This window comes from Mustelus asterias, chromosome 17 (genome assembly GCF_964213995.1).
Source record: "Mustelus asterias chromosome 17, sMusAst1.hap1.1, whole genome shotgun sequence".
NCBI lineage: Eukaryota > Metazoa > Chordata > Chondrichthyes > Carcharhiniformes > Triakidae > Mustelus > Mustelus asterias.
The window spans coordinates 83,860,639-83,880,997 of NC_135817.1; the positions used below are offsets into that span (position 1 = coordinate 83,860,639).

A 20,359-nucleotide genomic window follows, 5' to 3' on the forward strand; every position below is an offset into this window, starting at 1 on the left:
GGAGCTGATTAGTGTCTCAATGCTGGGCACACTGGCCTGGGAGAGGACTTTGCTGTTCGATCGCCCTTATTGCAAGCGGATTTGGAGGATCCTGCAAAGGCACTGCTAGTGGTACTTTGTCAGTTCTTTGAGGTGCCCACTGCAGGTTGTCCAAGAAAAGATCTGGATCTAGATCAGCTTTCAAGCTTCGCTTCAAACTCCTGCACCCTTCTCAAAATCAAGATGACCTTTTTTGCTCCGGTTGCACAGAAAGACACAAGTTCTGTCACTGATCTTTTGCAATATTTTAAGTTTCATCAATCAAATTACTGCCCTTCCCCCACTACTACTGTAATTGAGAAACTTCAATCATCTACTGACCCTGACTCTGGCTATTGGTTCAACTGGTTTTCAGCTTCAAATTGTGGAAGAGGAGGGTTTGTGGCAGCACAGATCAGATCAGAAACAGGGTACCCAGTAACCCAGGACCACAGGTATGACGTGGTTTGCATATGGGGAACTATCATAGCAGGACACCCCTCTGCACTGCGGGATTACATACCTGCGTATGTTCCTGCACAGACCATGCTAATATTTCAAATCAGGGACTGGCCGCCAATCATCTAAGAGCCTCCTTGCTGTTGGATCAAGGCCGATGCAGTGGTTAGCATGCAACAACTATCCTACATTAAAATAAACACAGGCATCTTCCACTCAAAATTAATTTTGGGGTCTGAAACATCAGGATCCTCATGAACAATCCTTATAAATGACAGACCTGAGTGCCTTACTGCCATCACAGCTCAGGAATTCAGGCATCTCAACATTGCCGCCCTAGGTGAGACATGAGATGCAGGAAAAGGCTAACTGAAGGAGCAAGGCAGCAGCTACACCTTTTCCTGGAAAGGTCTTTCAGAAGGGGAACAACACCTCCATGGAATGGGCTTTACCATCAAAAATTAACTTGTCTGGCATCTCAGCGACTCCCCACTGTGGGATATGCAAGTGCCTTGCTCACCCCAACAAGGAATCAGCATGCCACTGTCAACAACACATACACTCCTGCACCTGAAGCAAGTGGCAAGGCCTAAAGGAGGGATTCTACATCAGCTCAGTATTTAAAATACTGTTATGGTGGGTCCCATTATTCATGCACATCCTCAGACATGCCCTCTTAAATAAATGTAGCATATCCACACTAATATACTAGAAATCATACTGGACCTCTCTTTGTGGTTTCTAATAAGTTCTTTGCAAACTGCAAAGGTTAGGACTTTATTCCCTGGAGCGTAGAAGAATGAGGGGAGATTTGATAGAGGTGTATAAAAGTATGATGGGTATAGATAGAGTGAATGCAAGTAGGCTTTTTCCACTGAGGCTGGGGGAGAAAATAACTAGAGGACATGGGTTAAGGGTGAAGGAGGAAAAGTTTAAAGGGAATATTAGGTGGGGCTTCTTCACACAGAGTGGTGGGAGTGTGGAATGAGCTGCCAGATGTGGTGGTGAATGCGGGCTCACTTTTAACATTTAAGAAAAACTTGGACAGGTACATGGATGAGAGGGGTGTGGAGGAATATGGTCCAGGTGCGGGTCACTGGGACTAGGCACAAAAATGGTTCGGCACAGGCAAGAAGGGCCAAAAGGTCTGTTTCTGTGCTGTAATGTTCTATGGTTCTATCGACACTAATATACTAGAAATCATACTGGACCTCTCTGTGGTTTCTAATAAGTTCTTTGCAAACTGCAATATTTGCATTCTAAAGCATATGTAACCACACACAACTGCACATGATCCACAGGCATTGGATGTCTTTGATACCTCACCAACTGGTACCCATCGGCAGTAGAAACCACTGATGGTTAAATGTTTCCTTAGCCCAGGGGGTGTGTCAAAGTGCCTCTGCTTCCATCCTACAAGTAACTCAGCACAGCACAAGAATCTAGTATTTGCTCAGTTGAGAGAAGATGCCACAGTTGTACAAGAAGTTCTACAAATAACCTTAGAATCCCAGTACCACTCATCACCTCTATTCATTGTTTTGGATGAGAAGTTAAACTGACTCTCCTCAACTGGAGCTAAAATATCCCATGGCAATGTTTCATCAAAGAGCAGGAGCAGCCTTGATCAATATTTATCCCTCAACTAACATCACCAAAACAAATTATCTGGTCATTATCACATTGCTGTTTGTGGGAGCTTGCTATGCACAAAACTGGCTGTGGTTTCCCACATTTCAACAGGGAACGCACAAGTACCTCATTGGCTGTAAAATGCTTTGAGACATCCAATGGTTGTGAAAAGTTCTACAGAAGTACAAAAGTGCAAGTCAAAGTTGCCTGGTGGCCCCTGCTGGAGCAGATTTGCAAATTTGTAAACATTGTCATGTGATGATCGCCATGTTGGAACATGCCCCAACCCTGCTGAAGTCCCCAGTGCTGCTCCAGCTCAGTGTCCCGTTCAACAGAGCTGAACTTCAAACTCCAGAAATCAAAAGTCTCCTAGTGCCGTCTCCACTGCACTGCTGACCTAAGCCCCTGGCCAATATCTACCACCACTGAAATTATTAGTGCCCTTTTTTAAATTATCTTGAGATCAAGCCCCCTGAACAGCTTCTCAATAACTTCCCAAATAATTCCAACACACACACACACACCTTTATCCTATCCCACAATGAGGCCAGCACACTCTTTGCTGACCTCTACACTCTCCATTTCTCATAGGAGCAGTAGTCCAATCAGTCCTTCAAGCGCACTCGACCACTGAATTGGATCATTGCTGATCTGCGCCTCAAGCCCATTTAGTTGCCTTTGAACCGTATCACTTGATACTCTGACCTATCATGTAGGCTGCAACTGAGCCCAGCATCTACAGCCTTTTGGAGGAGTGTTCCAGGTTTCTACTACCAGTTGTGTGAAGGGTTGATTCCAGATTTCACTCCAACTGCACCAAATTTAATATCCTTGGCTTCAATTACAAATTCCACCATGGCGTTGATCCACACTACCTCTCTCTCCAACCCCCTGTTCTCCAGCCAATACAAGACAGCCCTGTCCTCCAACCCCAGCTTCCTTCACACATCATTCCTGTCACAGCATTCAGCCATCTCAATTCCACTTCTGGAACTCTGTCGCTAAACTTCCCTCTGGTGCGATGTGTCTTGGAAAGTCTGGATTTGGTCAGGTACTGCTAACTGATCTATTCACAAAACACAAGTATTTTATGCAAAAGGTGTGTTTAGGCTTTCACATCCCATGACCCCTCCAACACAATGTCAATGTTCACACATGAACAATCCTGGTTGAGATAACAGAGAAAGGAGCACAAAATATGCAGGTAAAGCATATCAGCTGATTTTAAGACAGACAACATGAGTTTCAACACATGTGGTGTACATTCAAGTCTTTAAAAAACCACTTTGTAGAGAATCATTTCATGAATGGCACGGTGGTGAGCATGGATCCCTCACAGCGCCAGAAACCCAGGTTTGATTTCAGCCATGAGTGACCCACTGTGTGGAGTCTCTCCCCTGGGTTTCCTCCAGGTGCTCCGATTTCCTCCCACAGTCCAAAGACCTGTAGGTTAGGCGGATTGACCATGATAAATGCAGAGGGTTACAGGGATGGGGCGGGGCGAGTGGGCCAGGGTGAGATACTCTTTCAGAGAGCAGGTGCAGATTCAATGTGTTGAACAGCAATGAAGGGATTCTATGGAATCCTAAAAACAAATCCATCATTTCTATCCAAAAGGATAACTGATATCAGTGCTCTGCATACAGATTGGTCCTCAATCAAAGCATGGAATTTACTTTCAACATCCTTTAATTGAAAGGAAATAATAAAGGGAGGAAAATAAAACACATTTACAATATTTTTTAAAAATCATAAACAACAGATGAGGACCATTTTAAAAGCTGCATCTCTGTCATCCTTCAAATCTAGGCCAACATCATAACTCAATGAGAAAATATGCCAAGAGAATATTACATAATAATATATAAAATTATACAAGATCATACAGAAAATAGAATCATAGTTAACCACTTATCAATATTCAATAGGTAAATAATTTAATGTGTTATACAACCAAAAAGGAAAGACTTGAGCTCAAATGACATTTTTCCCAACCTCCAATTTTCCCAAGTATAGTTCTACGATTCTACGATAGTTGCTTCTCTATCTCGGAAACATGGCAGCCAACTTGTGCACAGCAAGATCCCACAAACAGCAATGTAAAATGTCCAGATAATCTACATCTTTAGTGATGTTGGTACAAGGATCAATAACTGCCAGAACAACAGAGATAAACTACCCTGTCCTCTTTAATCTTTTTAACTTCCACCCAAGAGATCAGAAAGAACGCCTTCTTATCCGAAAGACGGCACCTCTGACAGTGTTGCACTTGTTAAGGAATGTGTTTTAGAACACAAAAAATAGAGTGGACAAAAAATACCTAATGCAGTTCAGAATATTTCATTCCTTTGTATGAATCAAATTCTAACAGCTCTCATTTGTACATATATATACCGTCTTAAAAACCCCAAGGAAATTTGGACAGTACATGGATGGGAAAGGTTTAGAGGGATATGGGCCAAACACAGGCAAATGGGGCTAGTTCAGTTTAGTAAACCTGGTTGACATGGGCGAGTTGGGCTGAAGGGCCTGTTTCCGTGCTGTATCTCTCGATGACTCTATGGGTGGGATTTTTCAGCCACGCTCATCCCAAAACCGGAAAATCCCGCCCGAGGTCAACGGACCTTTCCATGGTCCGCCCCGATTCCCGTGGCAGGCGGGACAGGAAAATTTGCATCCTATGACTCTAAAATCTGACACTGAGCCAGAGATGAGCAAAGAAGCAGTTTGTAAGGAGTGTCTTAAAGGAAGGGGAGAGCAGTTGCGAGTTTTGGAGAAGGAATTCTATAGTTTTTGGATCACCAATGTAGGAGCGATGATTGCCAAGGAGACAAGAAGCCAGACTTGGAGGACAGAGTATACACACATACATACATATAAACATACAAAAACAGAATCATAGGATCCCTATAGTGAAGAAAAAAGCCAATTGGCACATCAAGCCTGCAGCCAACAACAATCCCACCCAGACCCTATCCTCATAACCAACGTACTGCTAATTCCCCCTGACACTGAGGAACAATTTATCATGGGCAGTCCACCTGACCTGCACATCTCTGGACTGTGGGAGGAAACCAGAGCACCCGGAGGAAACCCACACAGACACGAGGAGTATGTGAACTCCACACAGACAGTGATCCAAACCGGGAATTGAAACCGGGTCCCTGGCGCTGTTAAGCATGATGTGGAGATGCTGTTAAGCAGCAATGCCACCCCCTAGAGAATAGAGCTAACGTTTCGAGTCTGGATGAACCCGCGCCAGAGCTGGATGACCCAGACTCGAAACATTGGCTCAGTTCTCTCTCCACAGATGCTGTCAGACCTGCTGAGATTTTCCAACATTTTCTGTTTTTGTTTCAGATTCCAGCAGCAAGTTGCCTTTATAAGCATGCACAGATACAGACCGATACATTATATAGATATAAACACAGAGAGAGTTTAGCAATGCTCCTTATTTGGGGTTGGGGTGTTTTTTGTGAAGGGGAGGAATGTTATAAAACCCCCACAAGACAATGTCCAAAGTGAGCCCCAGCCTGAAGCAGCTCCAAGCTCCTGACAGGACAGGAATAAACCACTCCCTCCCTCCCTCAATCAAACCCACCCTTACACCCTCCTGGTCTCAACCTTCCCCCCTCCTCACTCACCCTCACTCCCTCCCTATTGTTGTGGTGCTTGTTGCTAGGCTAGGCCCTACAAGCCGCCCGCTTGCCTGAGCCGCGGCGCCCGGGGGGAGTGAGGGGCCCGCGGGGCCGCTCCGGGAAGCGGGCTGAACCCCCTCGCTCTCCCGGGGACAATGGGGGGCTGCAGGCAAGGAGAGGCGGGTGGATTGAGGCCAGAGGCACCGCCCGCTCCGCCATTTACCTTCTGCGAGTGCTGCTGGAGAACATTCTGCTCCACCGTCATGGCCGCTCCTCACTGAGAGAGAGAGAGACTGCAGAGCGGGGGAGGGGCGGCGGGGGGCGGGGCTGGAGGAGAGGGGCGGGGCTGCGGGGGGAAGAGGGAGGGGCTGCCGGGGAGGGCCGGAGGAGGGAGGGGATGCAGGGGGAAGGGAGGGGCTTCAGGGGGAGGGGACATAGGGGGAGGGGATGCAGGGGGAGGGGATTTAGGGGGAGCGGCTTCAGGGGGAGGGAATTTAGGGGGCGGGGCTTCAGGGGGAGGGGTGGGGCTTCAGGGAGAGTGGATTTACGGGGCGGGGCTTCAGGGGAGGGGAGGGGCCACAGGGAGAGGAGCTTCAGGGGAGGGGAGGAGCTACAGGGGGAGGGGGGCACCAGGGGGAGGGCAGGGAGGGGGGGCACCAGGGGGAGGGCAGGGAGGGGGGGCACCAGGGGGAGGGCAGGGAGGGGGGGCACCAGGGGGAGGGCAGGGAGGGGGGGCACCAGGGGGAGGGCAGGGAGGGGGGGCACCAGGGGGAGGGCAGGGAGGGGGGGCACCAGGGGGAGGGCAGGGAGGGGGGGCACCAGGGGGAGGGCAGGGAGGGGGGCACCAGGGGGAGGGCAGGGAAGGGGGGCACCAGGGGGAGGGCAGGGAGGGGGGGCACCAGGGGGAGGGCAGGGAGGGGGGGCACCAGGGGGAGGGCAGGGAGGGGGGGCACCAGGGGGAGGGCAGGGAGGGGGGGCACCAGGGGGAGGGCAGGGAGGGGGGGCACCAGGGGGAGGGCAGGGAGGGGGGGGCACCAGGGGGAGGGCAGGGAGGGGGGGGCACCAGGGGGAGGGCAGGGAGGGGGGGGGCACCAGGGGGAGGGCAGGGAGGGGGGGGCACCAGGGGGAGGGCAGGGAGGGGGGCACCAGGGGCAGGGAGGGGGGCACCAGGGGGAGGGCAGGGAAGGGGGGCACCAGGGGGAGGGCAGGGAGGGGGGGCACCAGGGGGAGGGCAGGGAGGGGGGGCACCAGGGGGAGGGCAGGGCAGGGAGGGGGGGCACCAGGGGGAGGGCAGGGAGGGGGGGCACCAGGGGGAGGGCAGGGCAGGGAGGGGGGGCACCAGGGGGAGGGCAGGGAGGGGCACCAGGGGGAGGGCAGGGAGGGGGGGGCACCAGGGGGAGGGCAGGGAGGGGGGGGCACCAGGGGGAGGGCAGGGAAGGGGGGCACCAGGGGGAGGGCAGGGAAGGGGGGCACCAGGGGGAGGGCAGGGAGGGGGGGCACCAGGGGGAGGGCAGGGAGGGGGGGCACCAGGGGGAGGGCAGGGAGGGGGGGCACCAGGGGGAGGGCAGGGAGGGGGCACCAGGGGGAGGGCAGGGAGGGGGGGCACCAGGGGGAGGGCAGGGAGGGGGGGCACCAGGGGGAGGGCAGGGAGGGGGGCACCAGGGGCAGGGCAGGGAGGGGGGCACCAGGGGAGGGCAGGGGGGCACCAGGGGAAGGGCAGGGGAGGGCAGGGGGGCACCAGGGGGGGCACTAGGGGGAGGGCAGGAGGGCAGGGGGGCACCAGGGGAGGGCAAGGGGGGGCACCAGTGAGAGGGCAGGGGGGCACCAGGGGGAGGGCACGGGGGGCACCAGTGAGAGGGCAGGGGGGCACCAGGGGAGGGCAAGGGGGGCACCAGTGAGAGGGCAGGAGGGCACCAGGGGGAGGGCAGGGGAGAGGCTTCAGTGGGAGGGCAGGGGAGGGGCTTCAGGGGGAGGGCAGGAGGGGAGGGGCTTCAGGGGGAGGGCAGGAGGGGAGGGGCTTCAGGGGGAGGGCAGGAGGGGAGGGGCTTCAGGGGGAGGGCAGGATGGGGAGGGGCTTCAGGGGGAGGGCAGGAGGGGAGGGGCGTCAGGGGGAGGGCAGGATGGGGAGGGGCTTCAGGGGGAGGGCAGGAGTGGGACGGGGAGGGGCTTCAGGGGGAGGGAAGGTGGGGGAGGGGCTTTAGGGAGAGAGGCTGCAGGGGGAAGGGCTGCGGGGGAGAGGGGCTTAAGGGGGAGGTACTCCAGGGCAGGGGAGGGGCAGCAGGGGGAGGGGAGGGGAGGGGGAGGAGGAGGGGAGGGGAACCAGGGGGAGGGCAGGAAGGGAGGGGCTTCAGGAGGAGGGGAGGGGCTTTAGGGAGAGAGGCTGCGGGGGAGAGGGGCTTAAAGGGGAGGTACTCCAGGGGAGCGGAGGGGCAGCAGGGGGAGGGGCAGCAGGGGGAGGGGCAGCAGGGGGAAGGGCTGAATGGGGGAAGGGCTGAATGGGGGAGGGGCTTCAGTGGCAGGGGAGGTGCCTCGGAGGAGGGGAGGGGGAGGGGAAGGGAGGAAGGGAGGGGCCTCAGGGGGAGGGGCTTCAGAAAGGGGGCTGCAGGGGCAGGGGGAAGGGGCTTCAGGGGGAAGGGCTGCAGGGGAGGGGCTTCAGGGAGAGGGGAGGGGTCGCCGGTGGAGGGATTGCAGGGGGAGGTGCTCCAGGGGGAGGGGCTGCAGGGGGAGGGGCTGGAAGGGAGGGGAGGGGTCTGAGGAGAGGAGAGGAGGTATGGGGAGGGGAAGCTTGGGGGGGGTGGGCTGCAGTGGTAGGGGCTTGAGAGGAGGGGGGAAGGGGTGCAGTGGTAGGGGCTAGAGGGGAGGGGCTGGAGGGGAGGGGGATGGGAATGGGCTGCAGGGGAGGAGAAGGAAGTGGAGGAGGAGGGGATGAAAGGGGAGGAGTTGGGGAAGGTGGAGAGGCTGCAGGAGAAGTGGGAAGGGCTGGAAGAGGAGGAGGGGCTGCAGGGGATGGCTTGGAAATGGAGGGGGAGGCATTACAGGGGAGGGGCTGCAGGGGGGGGAGGGGCTGGGGCAGGAAGGGCCTGAAGGGCTGGAATGGGATAGGTTGGAAGGTGGTGTTTGATTTGTTTGGTTTGTTTCTTACCTCCAGAAAGCTCAGAGAAACTGGAGCGTCACCAACCATTTCACTTTGCGAGATGCAATGTGAGGGCAAAGATGATTGAGTGTTAGCGTGTAATTATGCTGCAAGTGAGAAATTTTTTATACGGTTCAAACCACAGATGCACTAGTTCGGTGACACCATGCTAACCAATTGATGTTATCTCTACATGATTTCTCAGAATCATCTCCAGAAGTACCAATATCTTTAGTCCCTCGTGTTGTGAATAATATTATAGAAGACTTAGTTGAATCTAAGTTGCTTGATGCTTGTGTCTTAGCTACCATACTATGTGAGGATGATTTAGAATTAGTTCCAAGAGAAGTGTCTATTGACGGTTTCAAATTGCACTTCTAGGTCAAGGGCAGCCAAAGTCCAGAACATCATAGACAACCAAAGAGAAATAGATATTCTACTGATCGACCTTATCATTGACTGTGTATAATGATTAATAATACATAATACTGTGTCTTGAGTATTATTGGTCCTTTGTATAACATCATAGTAATTTGTTGTCAAGCTCTCAGGAGTAAAGGGGGAGGGATGTTTAAGCAGTTATATTTAAGAAGTTGCTTGATTGCTTTAAGAGCTTGTCATCCGATTTGATGTTGATATCATCAGTGTGTTGTACAGACTGCTGTTTTAGTTTCAATTTGTATTCTGTACAGAGAACATGGCTGTTGTTGTTATTTTGGATCTACATGTGAAAACCACATCTTTTCTTTTGGTTTAAAACCCACAACACCTGACATAGTTCGGGCATCAGAGTTTCCTATCTGGAAAGCCCAGTTAGAATTGAACCCATTCTTTCATTAATTCACGTGAGAAGGAAAGCTGAATGGTGATCTAACAGAGGCCTTTAAAATCGTGAAAGGGTTTTGTTGGAGTGGATACAGAGAGATTGTTTCCTATTTGGGAAGGACATAACCACAGACATGAATATAAGATGGTCAGCAAGAAATGCAATCAGCATTCAGAAGAAAATTCTCTATCCCAGAGGGGTGCGAATGTGGAATTCATTAACACAAGGGAATGTTTAAGAGAATAAGATAGATGCATTTAAGGGGAAACTAAACCAGCTACTCCCCCTCCTTCAGTTCATAGAATCATAGAATCCCTACAGTGCAGAAGGAGGCCATTCGGCCCATCAAGTCTGTACCAACCACAATCCTACACAGGCCCTATTCTTGTAACCCCTCCTATTTACCCTGCTAATCCCCCTGACACTAGGGTCAGTTTAGCATGCCCAATCTACCTAACCCGCACATCTTTGGATGATGTGCTGATATATTGATATAAAGGCACAAATCAATCATAATGACGCACAGTGGCAGAGTGGTTAGCACTGCTGCCTCTCAGCACCAGGGACCCGGGTTCAATTCTGGCCTTGGGTTATTGTCTGTGTGGAGTTTACATGTTCTCCTTTGTTTGCGTGTGTTTCCTCCGGTTTCCTCCCACACTCCAAAGGTGTGTGGGCTAAATTGCCCCTTGGTGTCGGGGGATTAGCAGAGTAAATACATGGGTTATGGGGAAAGGATCTGGGTGGGATGGTTTTCGGTGCAGGCTCGACGGGCTGAATGGCCTCCTTTGGCACTGTAGGGATTCTATATGTGTAAACATATTGTAGGTTTATTTATTAAGACTAGGCACATGGGAACGGATACACACTATATTCTGCACCCTACCCTTTCCTTCTCCCCTATGTACGGTAAGATTTTTCTGTATAGTGCACCAGAAACAATGCTTTTCACTATCCCAATACATGTGACAATAAATCAATTCAGTTTAATTCAATTCAATTCAACATGCTCAGAAAGCTTGAAGACATCAGAAGTCTGCTGTGTTCTGCTCACAGGCAAAAGTAAAACTGTGACTGGACCACATGACACATTTTCCTTCTACTGATGACATTCTGCTCTCAAAGGCAGATTACAACACCCCTCATCCTCACCCTCCAGCCACTCTCTTTCACTCCACCACCCTCCAGCTCCTCCCACTAGCCCTCCCATAACCCTCCTGTTCCCTCCAGCTTCTCCTCTTCCCCCAGTGCCTTGCCCCTCACCCAGTTTTTCAATGCCACCCCTTCCCTCCCCTTCTCCCCTTACCTCCCCTCAGCTCTTCACCTATCCCACACTACAGCCCACATCCTCACCCATGTTGCAACTAGTCCCCCACGCCAGCTCCTCCTACCTTCCACCTCCATCCAGCTAGCTACCGCTCTTGCAACCTCCAGTCTATCCTTTCCCCTTGTCCGCCTCTCTACTGCCAGCAAGCTCCTCCCACTCCCCCAGCTCCTCCCCCTCATTTTCTTCCCCGCTCCCTGAGCTCCTCCCATTCCTCCCAGCTTCACCTCTTGTCTGAGATCTTCCCTTACCCCTGCCCCCTCACTATCCTGCTGCTCCCCACCTTTTTCCCATACCCCCGCCCTCCCACAAACCCCAGGCCCAATCCTGCTCAAATCCACCTCGCCCTCCTCCTACCCCAGCATCTCCACTTCCCTAACTCCAGCCCTCTGCCTACCATTCCCAATCCCTTCCCCTTCTCCAAGTTCCTCCCTTCCCCATCAACTCCACCATCTCCCACTCTATCCAGCTCCTCCAGCTTCCCTTCCCATGACCCCAAACCCTATCCCAGCACCTCTCCCTTCCTGCAACTCTTCGCATCCTCCAACTCCACCTCTTCTTCTCCCTCCAATCCCTAAAATCTCTCCAGCCCCACCATTCCATCTCACTTCAGTCATTCCTTCTCTCCCCTGACACTTTTCTCTCCAAGCCTTCCTCAGCTCCTCCAGGTTCCCCTCACCCTCCTTCCAGTGCCACACCAGCTGCTCCTGTTAACTTCCACTTCTCCGCACAGTCCCCACCTCTTTGCTTGCCCCCAGCACCTCTCACATCTTTCACATCACCTCCCCCACTCTCCACCCCATCCACCCTCCATTCCCCCCCTCCAGTCCCCATCACCAGTCTTGAACTTCCACTGCCCCCCCACATTTCCTTCCAATCCACACTCCTGCCCCTCCCCCTCCCCTTCCCAAGCCCCTCCACTGCCCCTGCCCTCCTAATGCACCCTCCAGCTCCTCCCCCTCCTCTCCGCAAGCCCATTCTCTATCTCCTACAGTTTGCTCCTTCCACAAGACCTTATCAAACGTTCTCTCATTCCCCCTCTGTAGACTCCCACCCTTCCCCTCCAACCTCACCCTTATGCCCCGCCCTATCTCCTCACCCTCCTGTAGTCTCGACCCCTCTCTCCACCCTCTCTTTTCTTTCCTCGAGCCACTCTTCATTCCCCACCCCTCCTTCTTCAAAGCTTCTCCCTTTGCATCTTCAGCCCCTCCCCAGCCTGCTCTCTCTCCAACACCCCCCCACCATGCCCCCCCCCCCACTCCCCGTCCGTCCAGACTCTTTCCCTCCCTGCCTATCCAGCCCCTTCTCTCCCTGAAGCAACCCACCCTCTCCCAGCTGTTAAGACCACAGCAGATGACCAAACCAGACATCGGAGTGGTCTTTTCCCTACTGTGAAAACAAGTAGGAGGAGCTACTGCCCCCAAAAACATAGAACTCCAGTAGCAGCTTTAGCATTTTAATACTTAAAAGACTTAGTAGAAAGAAATCTTGAGCACACAAGATTAAAGTTACACAGTTGAAACAATCTTACAGAACAAAGGGGTGGCACGGTGGCACAGTGGTTATCACTGCTGCCTCACAGCGCCACCCAGGTTCAATTCCCAGCTTGGGTCACTGTCTGTGTAGAGTCCGCACGTTCCCCGCATGTCTGCGTGGGTTTGCTCCGGGTGCTCCAGTTTCCTCCCACAGTCCGAAAGATGTGCTGGTTAGGTGCATTGGCCATGCTAAATTCTCCCTCAGTGTACCCGAACAAGCGCCGGAGTGTGGCGACAAGGGGATTTTCACAGTAACTTCATTGCAGTGTTAATGTAACCTACTTGTGACACTAATAAATAAACTTTGTCTTTAACTTGGGGTTAAAGTACAGATCTGCAGTGATCTAATTAATCATAGAAATCATAGAAACCCTACAGTGCAGAAGGAGGCCATTCGGCCCATCGAGTCTGCACCGACCACAATCCCACCCAGGCCCTACCCCCCACATATTTACCCGCTAATCCCTCTAATTTACGCATCTCAGGGGCAATTTTAACCTGGCCAATCAACCTAACCCGCACATCTTTGGACTGTGGGAGGAAACCGGAGCACCCGGAGGAAACCCACGCAAACACGAGGAGAATGTGCAAACTCCACACAGACAGTGACCCGAGCCGGGAATCGAACCCGGGACCCTGGAGCTGTGAAGCAGCAGTGCTAACCACTGTGCTACCGTGCCGCCAGAATACCAGAATAGGCCTGACAAGCTGAAAGGCCCGCTCCAGTTCTTGTGAGATCTTTTGATCTGCCAGCTGACCCAAAAGTTGTACAGCAACAAATTAATTTGGCCATGTGAGACAGATGTGTGCCTGTCAATATACAACAAACAGGATAGATGTATTTGGGGTGGCACAGTGGTTAGCACTGCTGCCTCACAGTGCCAAGGACCCGGGTTCGAATCCGGCCTTGGATCACTGTCTGTGTGGAGTTTGCACGTTCTCCCCATGTCTGCATGGGTTTCCTCCGGGTGCTCCAGTTTGCTCCCACAGTCCAAAGATGTGTAGGTTAGGTGGATTGGCCATGCTAAATTGCCCCTTAGTGTCCCAGGATGTGTCAGTTAGGGAGATTAGTGGGATAAATGTGTGGGGTTACAGGGATAGGGCAGCAAATGGTCCAGAGTAAGTTGCTCTGACAGAGAGTCGGTGATGACTTGACAGGCCAAATGGCCTTCTTCTGCACTGTAGGGAATCTATAATTCTATAATGTCATCATCCCCAGGGGCAAAGCGTTCCAGAGACGTAAAAACTCAATAAACGTCAAACACATAGCAAAATGTGCACGTCTGTTTAGTTGATAACATCTACTTTGATTTCAGTCCAAAGATGTGCAGGTTAGGTGGATTGGCCACACTAAATTGCCAATTAGTAACAAAAGATGTGTAGTTTAGGGGGATTAGCCAGGGTAAATGTGTGGGGTTACGTGGATAGGGCAGAGGGGAGAGCCTGGGTGTCAGTACAGATTTGATGGGCCAAAATGGCCTCTTTCTGCTTTGTAAGGGATTCTATTCATGGTTACTTTACATAGTGTTCAATTGCTTTGATTGGCTCTCTGTCTCTAACAGTAAAATTTGGTGGCAATAATAGGAAGACAGATTATTACTTGAATGGGTGTAAATTGAGAGAGGTGGACACTCAACAAAATAAACCTCAGGGAAAAAGGTGGATCAGGATATTGAATTTGATAATCAGCCATGATCAAAATGAATGGTGGAGCAGGTTCCGAGGGCCCCATAGCCTACTCCTGCTTCTAGTTTCTATGTTTCTAACTTGCTCCCTACCTTAATATATGATAACAATATAAGAAAGCCAAGAGTCACCTTACCCTGGCAAGAGCAAACAGAATTTTGGAATAACTAAAGTCGGTTCACTACCTATTCCATTACCCAACAAATGCCAAAGCAATGAAAGGCTGGGAAGGAGGAGTCTTAAAACAGAAGGCAAAATAAAAACAACGGCCATTTTGTTTTCAGCAGACTTTTTTTCATTCAAGTTTGTTGAATCAGGTTGAGATAGCTTCTTTAAGATATAGGGTCAATATTTAGCTTTAACTTTCCGCATCTTTGCTCGTCGCTTTGGTCTGATTTGCACACGGACCATCAGTCTGAGTTTTGGAGCATTTCTGAATGGATGATCCGAGTTTGTCAGCCAGCAGGAAGGGATTCAGGTGGCAATACTGGAGAGACAGACAGAGGGAAAGAGTTTGTTAGAGTTAGAGACAGTAAAATCAAAACCCTGGTATTAGAGAACTCTGTTTTAATCTGAGGGCTGCCAATGCTGGTGGATAAAAACATCCTCCCGTGCTTTGTCATCCATCAGTGAGATTGAGCACTTTCACATCAACTCTGTAGTTGTGGCTTTAATGGAAATACAGTCCTTTTAGCAAATAGTCCACAGTGACTCCTGGCATGCAATAGGTTCCAATATCCCTTCTTCATCGAATAGCTACTTCAAATGATCTTTTACATCACTTCACTCAGATTTTGGAGAGTTGCTTAAATCTAGAACCACTCTGATATTTCTTCTTCCCCCGACCATGCCAGAACCACAGAGGCTACAGGATGCATTTCTTTGATGAGAAACCTCCCCCCTCCTCTATTGTTTGTGGCAGCTCAAAAAGCCACAGCAGCCCCTTCTCCTAGCTGACCAAAAAGAACTGCTATTTGTCTGTGGTATTCGCTGATTTGTAGGGAAGCCTGTAACCTGATCTCAAAAATGGCTTCTTCCACATGGCAACAAGAAATATATTAACCTTGCATCCAGACAAAAATTGTAATTATCTACCTTCGATCCAAAATCCCTTTCATCTTGAAAGTAAATGGACAATTTATAGCACAACAGTTTACAGCGTACAACCTGGTACCTATAACACCTTTCTGGGACATTGAGTAACTCAAATTCTACTCATTGCAAACTTAGACACTGCTGCCATTGTCTCCAAGTGTAAAACGTTGCACCTTCCTGGGCGGTACGGTGGCACAGTGGTTAGCACTGCTGCCTTACCCCACCAGGGACCCGGGTTCAGTCCTGGCTTCGGGTTTGCACGTTCTCCCCGTGTCTGCGTGGGTTTCCTCCAGGTGCTGCGGTTTCCTCCCAAAGTCCAAAGATGTGCGGGTTAGGTTGGTTGGCCATGCTAAATTGCCCCTTAGTGTCAGGGGGATTAGCAGAGTAAATGTGTGGGGTTACGGGAATAGAACCTGGGTGGGATTGTGGTCGGTTCAGGTTCGATGGACCAAATGGCCTCCTTCTGCACTGTAGGAATTCTATGATTCCTCTGAATAAAATAGTCTAAGCTTTTCTTTGGTCTTTAATAATCAAAATACCCAGGCTTCCCGTTGGGCACACGACCCCCTTCATTTACCATAAACTTAAAGCTACAATTGCAAAATATAATAATCTTATAAACCTCATAACTGGAATAACATATGGGAACAGTTAGTCATCAGTCTTTGAGTAAAGAAAGTTTTCCCAATAAATTAACTGTTTTCAACACATTTATCAGGTTTATTTTCACTCATTTTTGCTCCGTATTATCCAGAACTAGAATTCATCCATATAAACTGAGTGAAACAACCCTGCAAATAATCAAAGTCCAAGCTGTGAGAGTATAGCTCACATTACCCTCCAGTATTCTCGTCAATGTTTCCAACAATAGTTCAGTCCTTGGAGGACGAGAAGCAAGAATTGGGAAGAAGGAGAGCAGATATTGGGTTTGATAGGGGAGGCCAAGAGAAACCGTTTCCTCTGGTGAAGGAGTCCAGAACAAGGGGGCATCATTTTAAAATTAAAACCAGACCAGAGCAGAGTGATGTCGGAAAGCATCTCTTCACACAAAGTGTGGTGGAAGCTCTCGATACAAAGACTGATGGATTCTTGTTGGGCAAAAGGTATTAAAGGTTATGAAACCAAGGCAAGTTGATGGAGTTAAGGTACAGAGCAGCCACAACCTAATTGAAAGGCAGAACAGGCTCAAGGGGTCGAATAGCCCTCTACATTTCCTGTGGATAATGAGTTATATAATTCCTCTACACCCCCAGAAAAAGTTTGACAGCAAAACCAATGCTGTAATATACTAGCGCTGAATGACTATGAATTGGGTCTCAACCTGCAACATTGTTGAATGGAGAGTGACTGCTTTGCCAGTTTGTCAAATGCAGCAGCAGCTGGAAGGTGAGATATCTAGCCAATGGGATAAGAAAAACATGACAAAGCTCCAATGTACTCTGCATCCCTCGTCCACTGCGCATTAACATAGTGAGTAGTAGGTTCTACACCTGGCCTCTTTGACAGACTCTAGTAATTTCTAAAGGACAATCACCTTGAAATAAATGTATCCAGAGACAGTTAACCATCTCCCTTTGAGTAAAGACTTGGGAATAAGGATGATCGTATCTAATCTTGGGACGTGGGTGTTGCTGGCAAGGACAACATTCATTACCCATTGATAAATGCAAAATACTGTGTGCGGATGCTGGAATCTGAAACAAAAACATCAAAATGCTGGAAAATCTCAGCAGGTCTGACAGCTTCTCTGGAGAGAGAATAGAGCCACCATTTCAAGTCTGGATGACCCTTCATTAGAGCTGAAAGGAAAGAGAATCAGCAGAGATTTATACTGTGAGGGTGAGGGGAGAGGTAGTGCAATTGGACAAAGGGAATGGAAATGAGCATTCAGAAGACTGAGAAGGTGTTGAACGTGTCCATTAATGATCAGAGTGCACGAATGGAAAAGCGAAGGTACCGCTTGGTAAAGGACTGCCTGAGGAATGTGGCAGCGGCCTGAAGAAGGGGAGGGGGGGGGGGGGGGCGGGGGGGCGGGAAGGAGGGTGGAAAGGAGAGCGATAAAATGAAGAATGAGATAGAATGAAATGAAATAAAATAAATGGAAATGGGGTGGAGTGGAGAATTCATAGCTCTGCAAGCCATCCCCTGGTTGCCCTTGAGAAGGTTTTGCGAATCTATTTCTTGAACTGTTGCAGTCTGTGTGACGGAGGTACTGAGTGTAAAGGAGGCTCCCCTCTCCAGAAACCCACTGGGAGTCCACCAGCGTTCACCTAGTGGTCTCCCCACAATGTGGAAGCTCTTCCTAATGTCAATAAAATGTCAGTGAGGGCAGGAAACTACCCTCCCTTTGCTACACTTTGTTTATTTAATTGTCTGCCCTCCTCCACTCGATGGGCGGCCACACTGTAGAGGTCACCATCCCTGGGAACATTCCATGGCAGTGAGAAGATGGTTGGCTCCCCTCCCACTGCCTTGTGCTGCCAGTTTACACCCCATCTCCCAACCCAAATTTGAGTGTGCAAGAGGTCTATGGATAGAAGAAGCTATCCAGGTTGATGATGGAAGCAGATAGTGCTGATTCGTTCAAATGCAAATCAGATCGATTCTATTCAGAAGTTAACTTTTCGTGATTAGTTCACAAGCAGTTTGAGGTATGATGTGCTAAGTGTTGCAGCTCAGCAGGTCCTGGTGCTAACTTAGCTTAGACCGAGATAAAATCCAAGCCTATGCGACTCAATGATGGTCACCCTCGAGACAACTTCCAAAATTGTGTACAGTGATTTTTTTGGAGAGATCTGGACTGAAAAGTGTCCCTCTACCTGCTGAGCGCCGTCTTTTACTGGTGCCTCACACTCAGTGGGCTGAATAATGAAATGAGAGGCAAAGCGGGAGGTTTTCAGCACCAAGGCCAGTTCCCCATCGACCTCCACCGCTTGGTCCTTCTGTAGAAACAAAGGAAAGAGTCAGTCAAAAATGAGGTGCCACAAGTAAAATTGAAAGATAAATGATTCATTTGTAACCTTCATTTCCGTGTTTGCGACCTCCTCTTTCATAGTGATCTAGGTTCATCTTAACCACATCATTTAATATTTCGAACTCCTGTCTCACAGTGGTGGGGTTGACTCTGAGCCGCCCTCTAGAATGTTACAGCTTACTTGTATTAAAGCGTTGTTGGCAGTTCAGGAACTCAGCTCTCCACCACTGCCCACAACCAGGGAAAAATGTGGATGGGCATTGCCAACAATGCCAGGCACTTACAAAACCCCAGCCTGACAAATTGGTATTGAGGGAACCCTACACTATTGGGGGTGGATGAAACATTAAACCTAAGGGCGGCATGGTGGCACAGTGGTTAGCACTGCTGTCTCACAGCGCCAGGGATCCGGATTCAATTCCGGCCTCAGTGTGTGTGGAGTTTGCACATTTTCTCCGTGTCTGCGTGGGTTTCCTCCATGTGCTCCAGTCTCCTCCCACAGTCCACAAGGGTTAGGTAGATTGGCCATGATAAATTGCCCCTTAGTGTCATGGGGATTAGGAGGGTGAATGTGTGGGGTTATGGGGATTGGACAGGACCTAGGTGGGATTGTTGTCGGTGCAGGCTCGATGGGCCAAATGGCCTCCTCCAAATGGCACTGTAAGTTCTATGATTCTATGATGCCCACATCCTGAAAATAAAATTATCAAAAATATTGATAAGATGTACTTCTCTGAAATAGGGTTTGAGGATTGTGAGTTTAAGTCCCATTCCATGCACTTACAAAAACCCAGCCTGATAGTTTGCTACAAAGAGAACTCTTGAGGTGGATGAAACATTCAACCTAAGTCTCACTCCATTCCCCCAGGTGGCTGAAAAACATTTCGTGATGTGGTTTTCTGTGATGCAACAATTACTGTAATAACAGTAAGTTTATTTAACTAACTCTGCAGTTGTAAGAAAACCCTTCTGCTCTGCCTGAGGTCCCGGGGAATCTGGCGCGCACCCACCATGTGATCGCATCATCGTGTCGTCACATGAAGACCTGGCCTACAGGTGACATTACTTCAGAGAGGAGATTCTTCTTTCTCCCTCTAGTCTTGGCCAAGATGTACCTGTCCACCAAAATCACACAACAGATTATGTGGGAAATTATCACATTGCTGTTTGTGAGAACTTGCTGCCGTGTTCCCTCTTTGGCAACATTCATAGAATCATTGAATCTACGGCACGGAGACAGGTCCTTCAGCCTAAACTGGTCCGTGGCACCCATCTAAACTAACCCCATTTGCTTGCATTTGGCCCATATCCCTCTAAACCTTCTGTATCCATGTATCTGTCCAAATGCCTTTTAAATGTTGTCAATGTCCCTGCCTCAACCACTTCCTCCGGCAGCTCATTCCACATACGCACCACCCTCTGTGTAAAAAAGTTGATCCTCAGGTTCCCATTAATTCTTTCCCCTCTTAACTTAAACCTATGCTCTCTAGTTCTCAATTCCCCAACCCTGGGGAAAAAACTGAGTGCATTCACCCTATCCATGTCTCTCATGATCTTATATACCTCTATAAGATCACTCCTCAGTCTCCTCAACTCCAAAGAAAAAAGTCCTAGCCTGTCAAATCTCTCCCTATAATTCAGTCCCTTGAGTCCTGGCAACATCCTTGTAAATCTCTTCTGCACACTCTCCTGTTTAATAACATCTTTCCTACAGCAAGGCGACCAAAACTGAACACAATACTCCAGATGCGGCCTCACCAACATCCTGTACAACTGCAACATGACTTCTCCAACAATAATGCTGCCAGAGTCCGAATGGGAAAAGGTAAATGGGGCGGCCACAAGGATTTCAAAATAGCAAATGGACTGGGATGAAGCCCAGGTGAAGACAAAGAAAATGGGAATACGTTCAGAAAGACTGAATGGTGACATTCAGAAGTTGTGATTTAGGCACAGCAGGTTACGGGAAAGCTAAAATACGTGGAGTGATTAAACCAAGGGAGAGAAGTAAGAAATGTGTCAGTAAAGCATTGGAGCAGAAC

At 50.0% G+C, this 20,359-nt stretch overlaps 1 protein-coding gene and 1 long non-coding RNA gene across 4 annotated transcripts in view; both read right to left on the reverse strand.

The window, feature by feature from the left end:
- The window catches only part of usp25 (ubiquitin specific peptidase 25), a 166,544-nt gene extending 160,483 nt beyond the window's left edge, over positions 1–6,061 (reverse strand). For all 3 annotated transcript variants that reach the window (XM_078233049.1, XM_078233048.1, XM_078233047.1), the window contains exon 1: positions 5,971–6,061. In XM_078233049.1, the coding sequence (XP_078089175.1) occupies positions 5,971–6,012 (42 nt within the window). In that variant the 5' untranslated portion in view covers positions 6,013–6,061. The remainder of the gene's footprint in view (positions 1–5,970) is intronic.
- Positions 6,062–12,470: 6,409 nt separating this feature from the next.
- Positions 12,471–18,285, reverse strand: LOC144506212 (uncharacterized). The gene is made up of 2 exons (XR_013499866.1): positions 18,163–18,285; positions 12,471–14,735 (listed from the first exon to the last, which is right to left on the reverse strand). It is a non-coding gene; the product is annotated as an uncharacterized LOC144506212 (long non-coding RNA).
- Between the last annotated feature and the right edge of the window lie 2,074 nt (positions 18,286–20,359).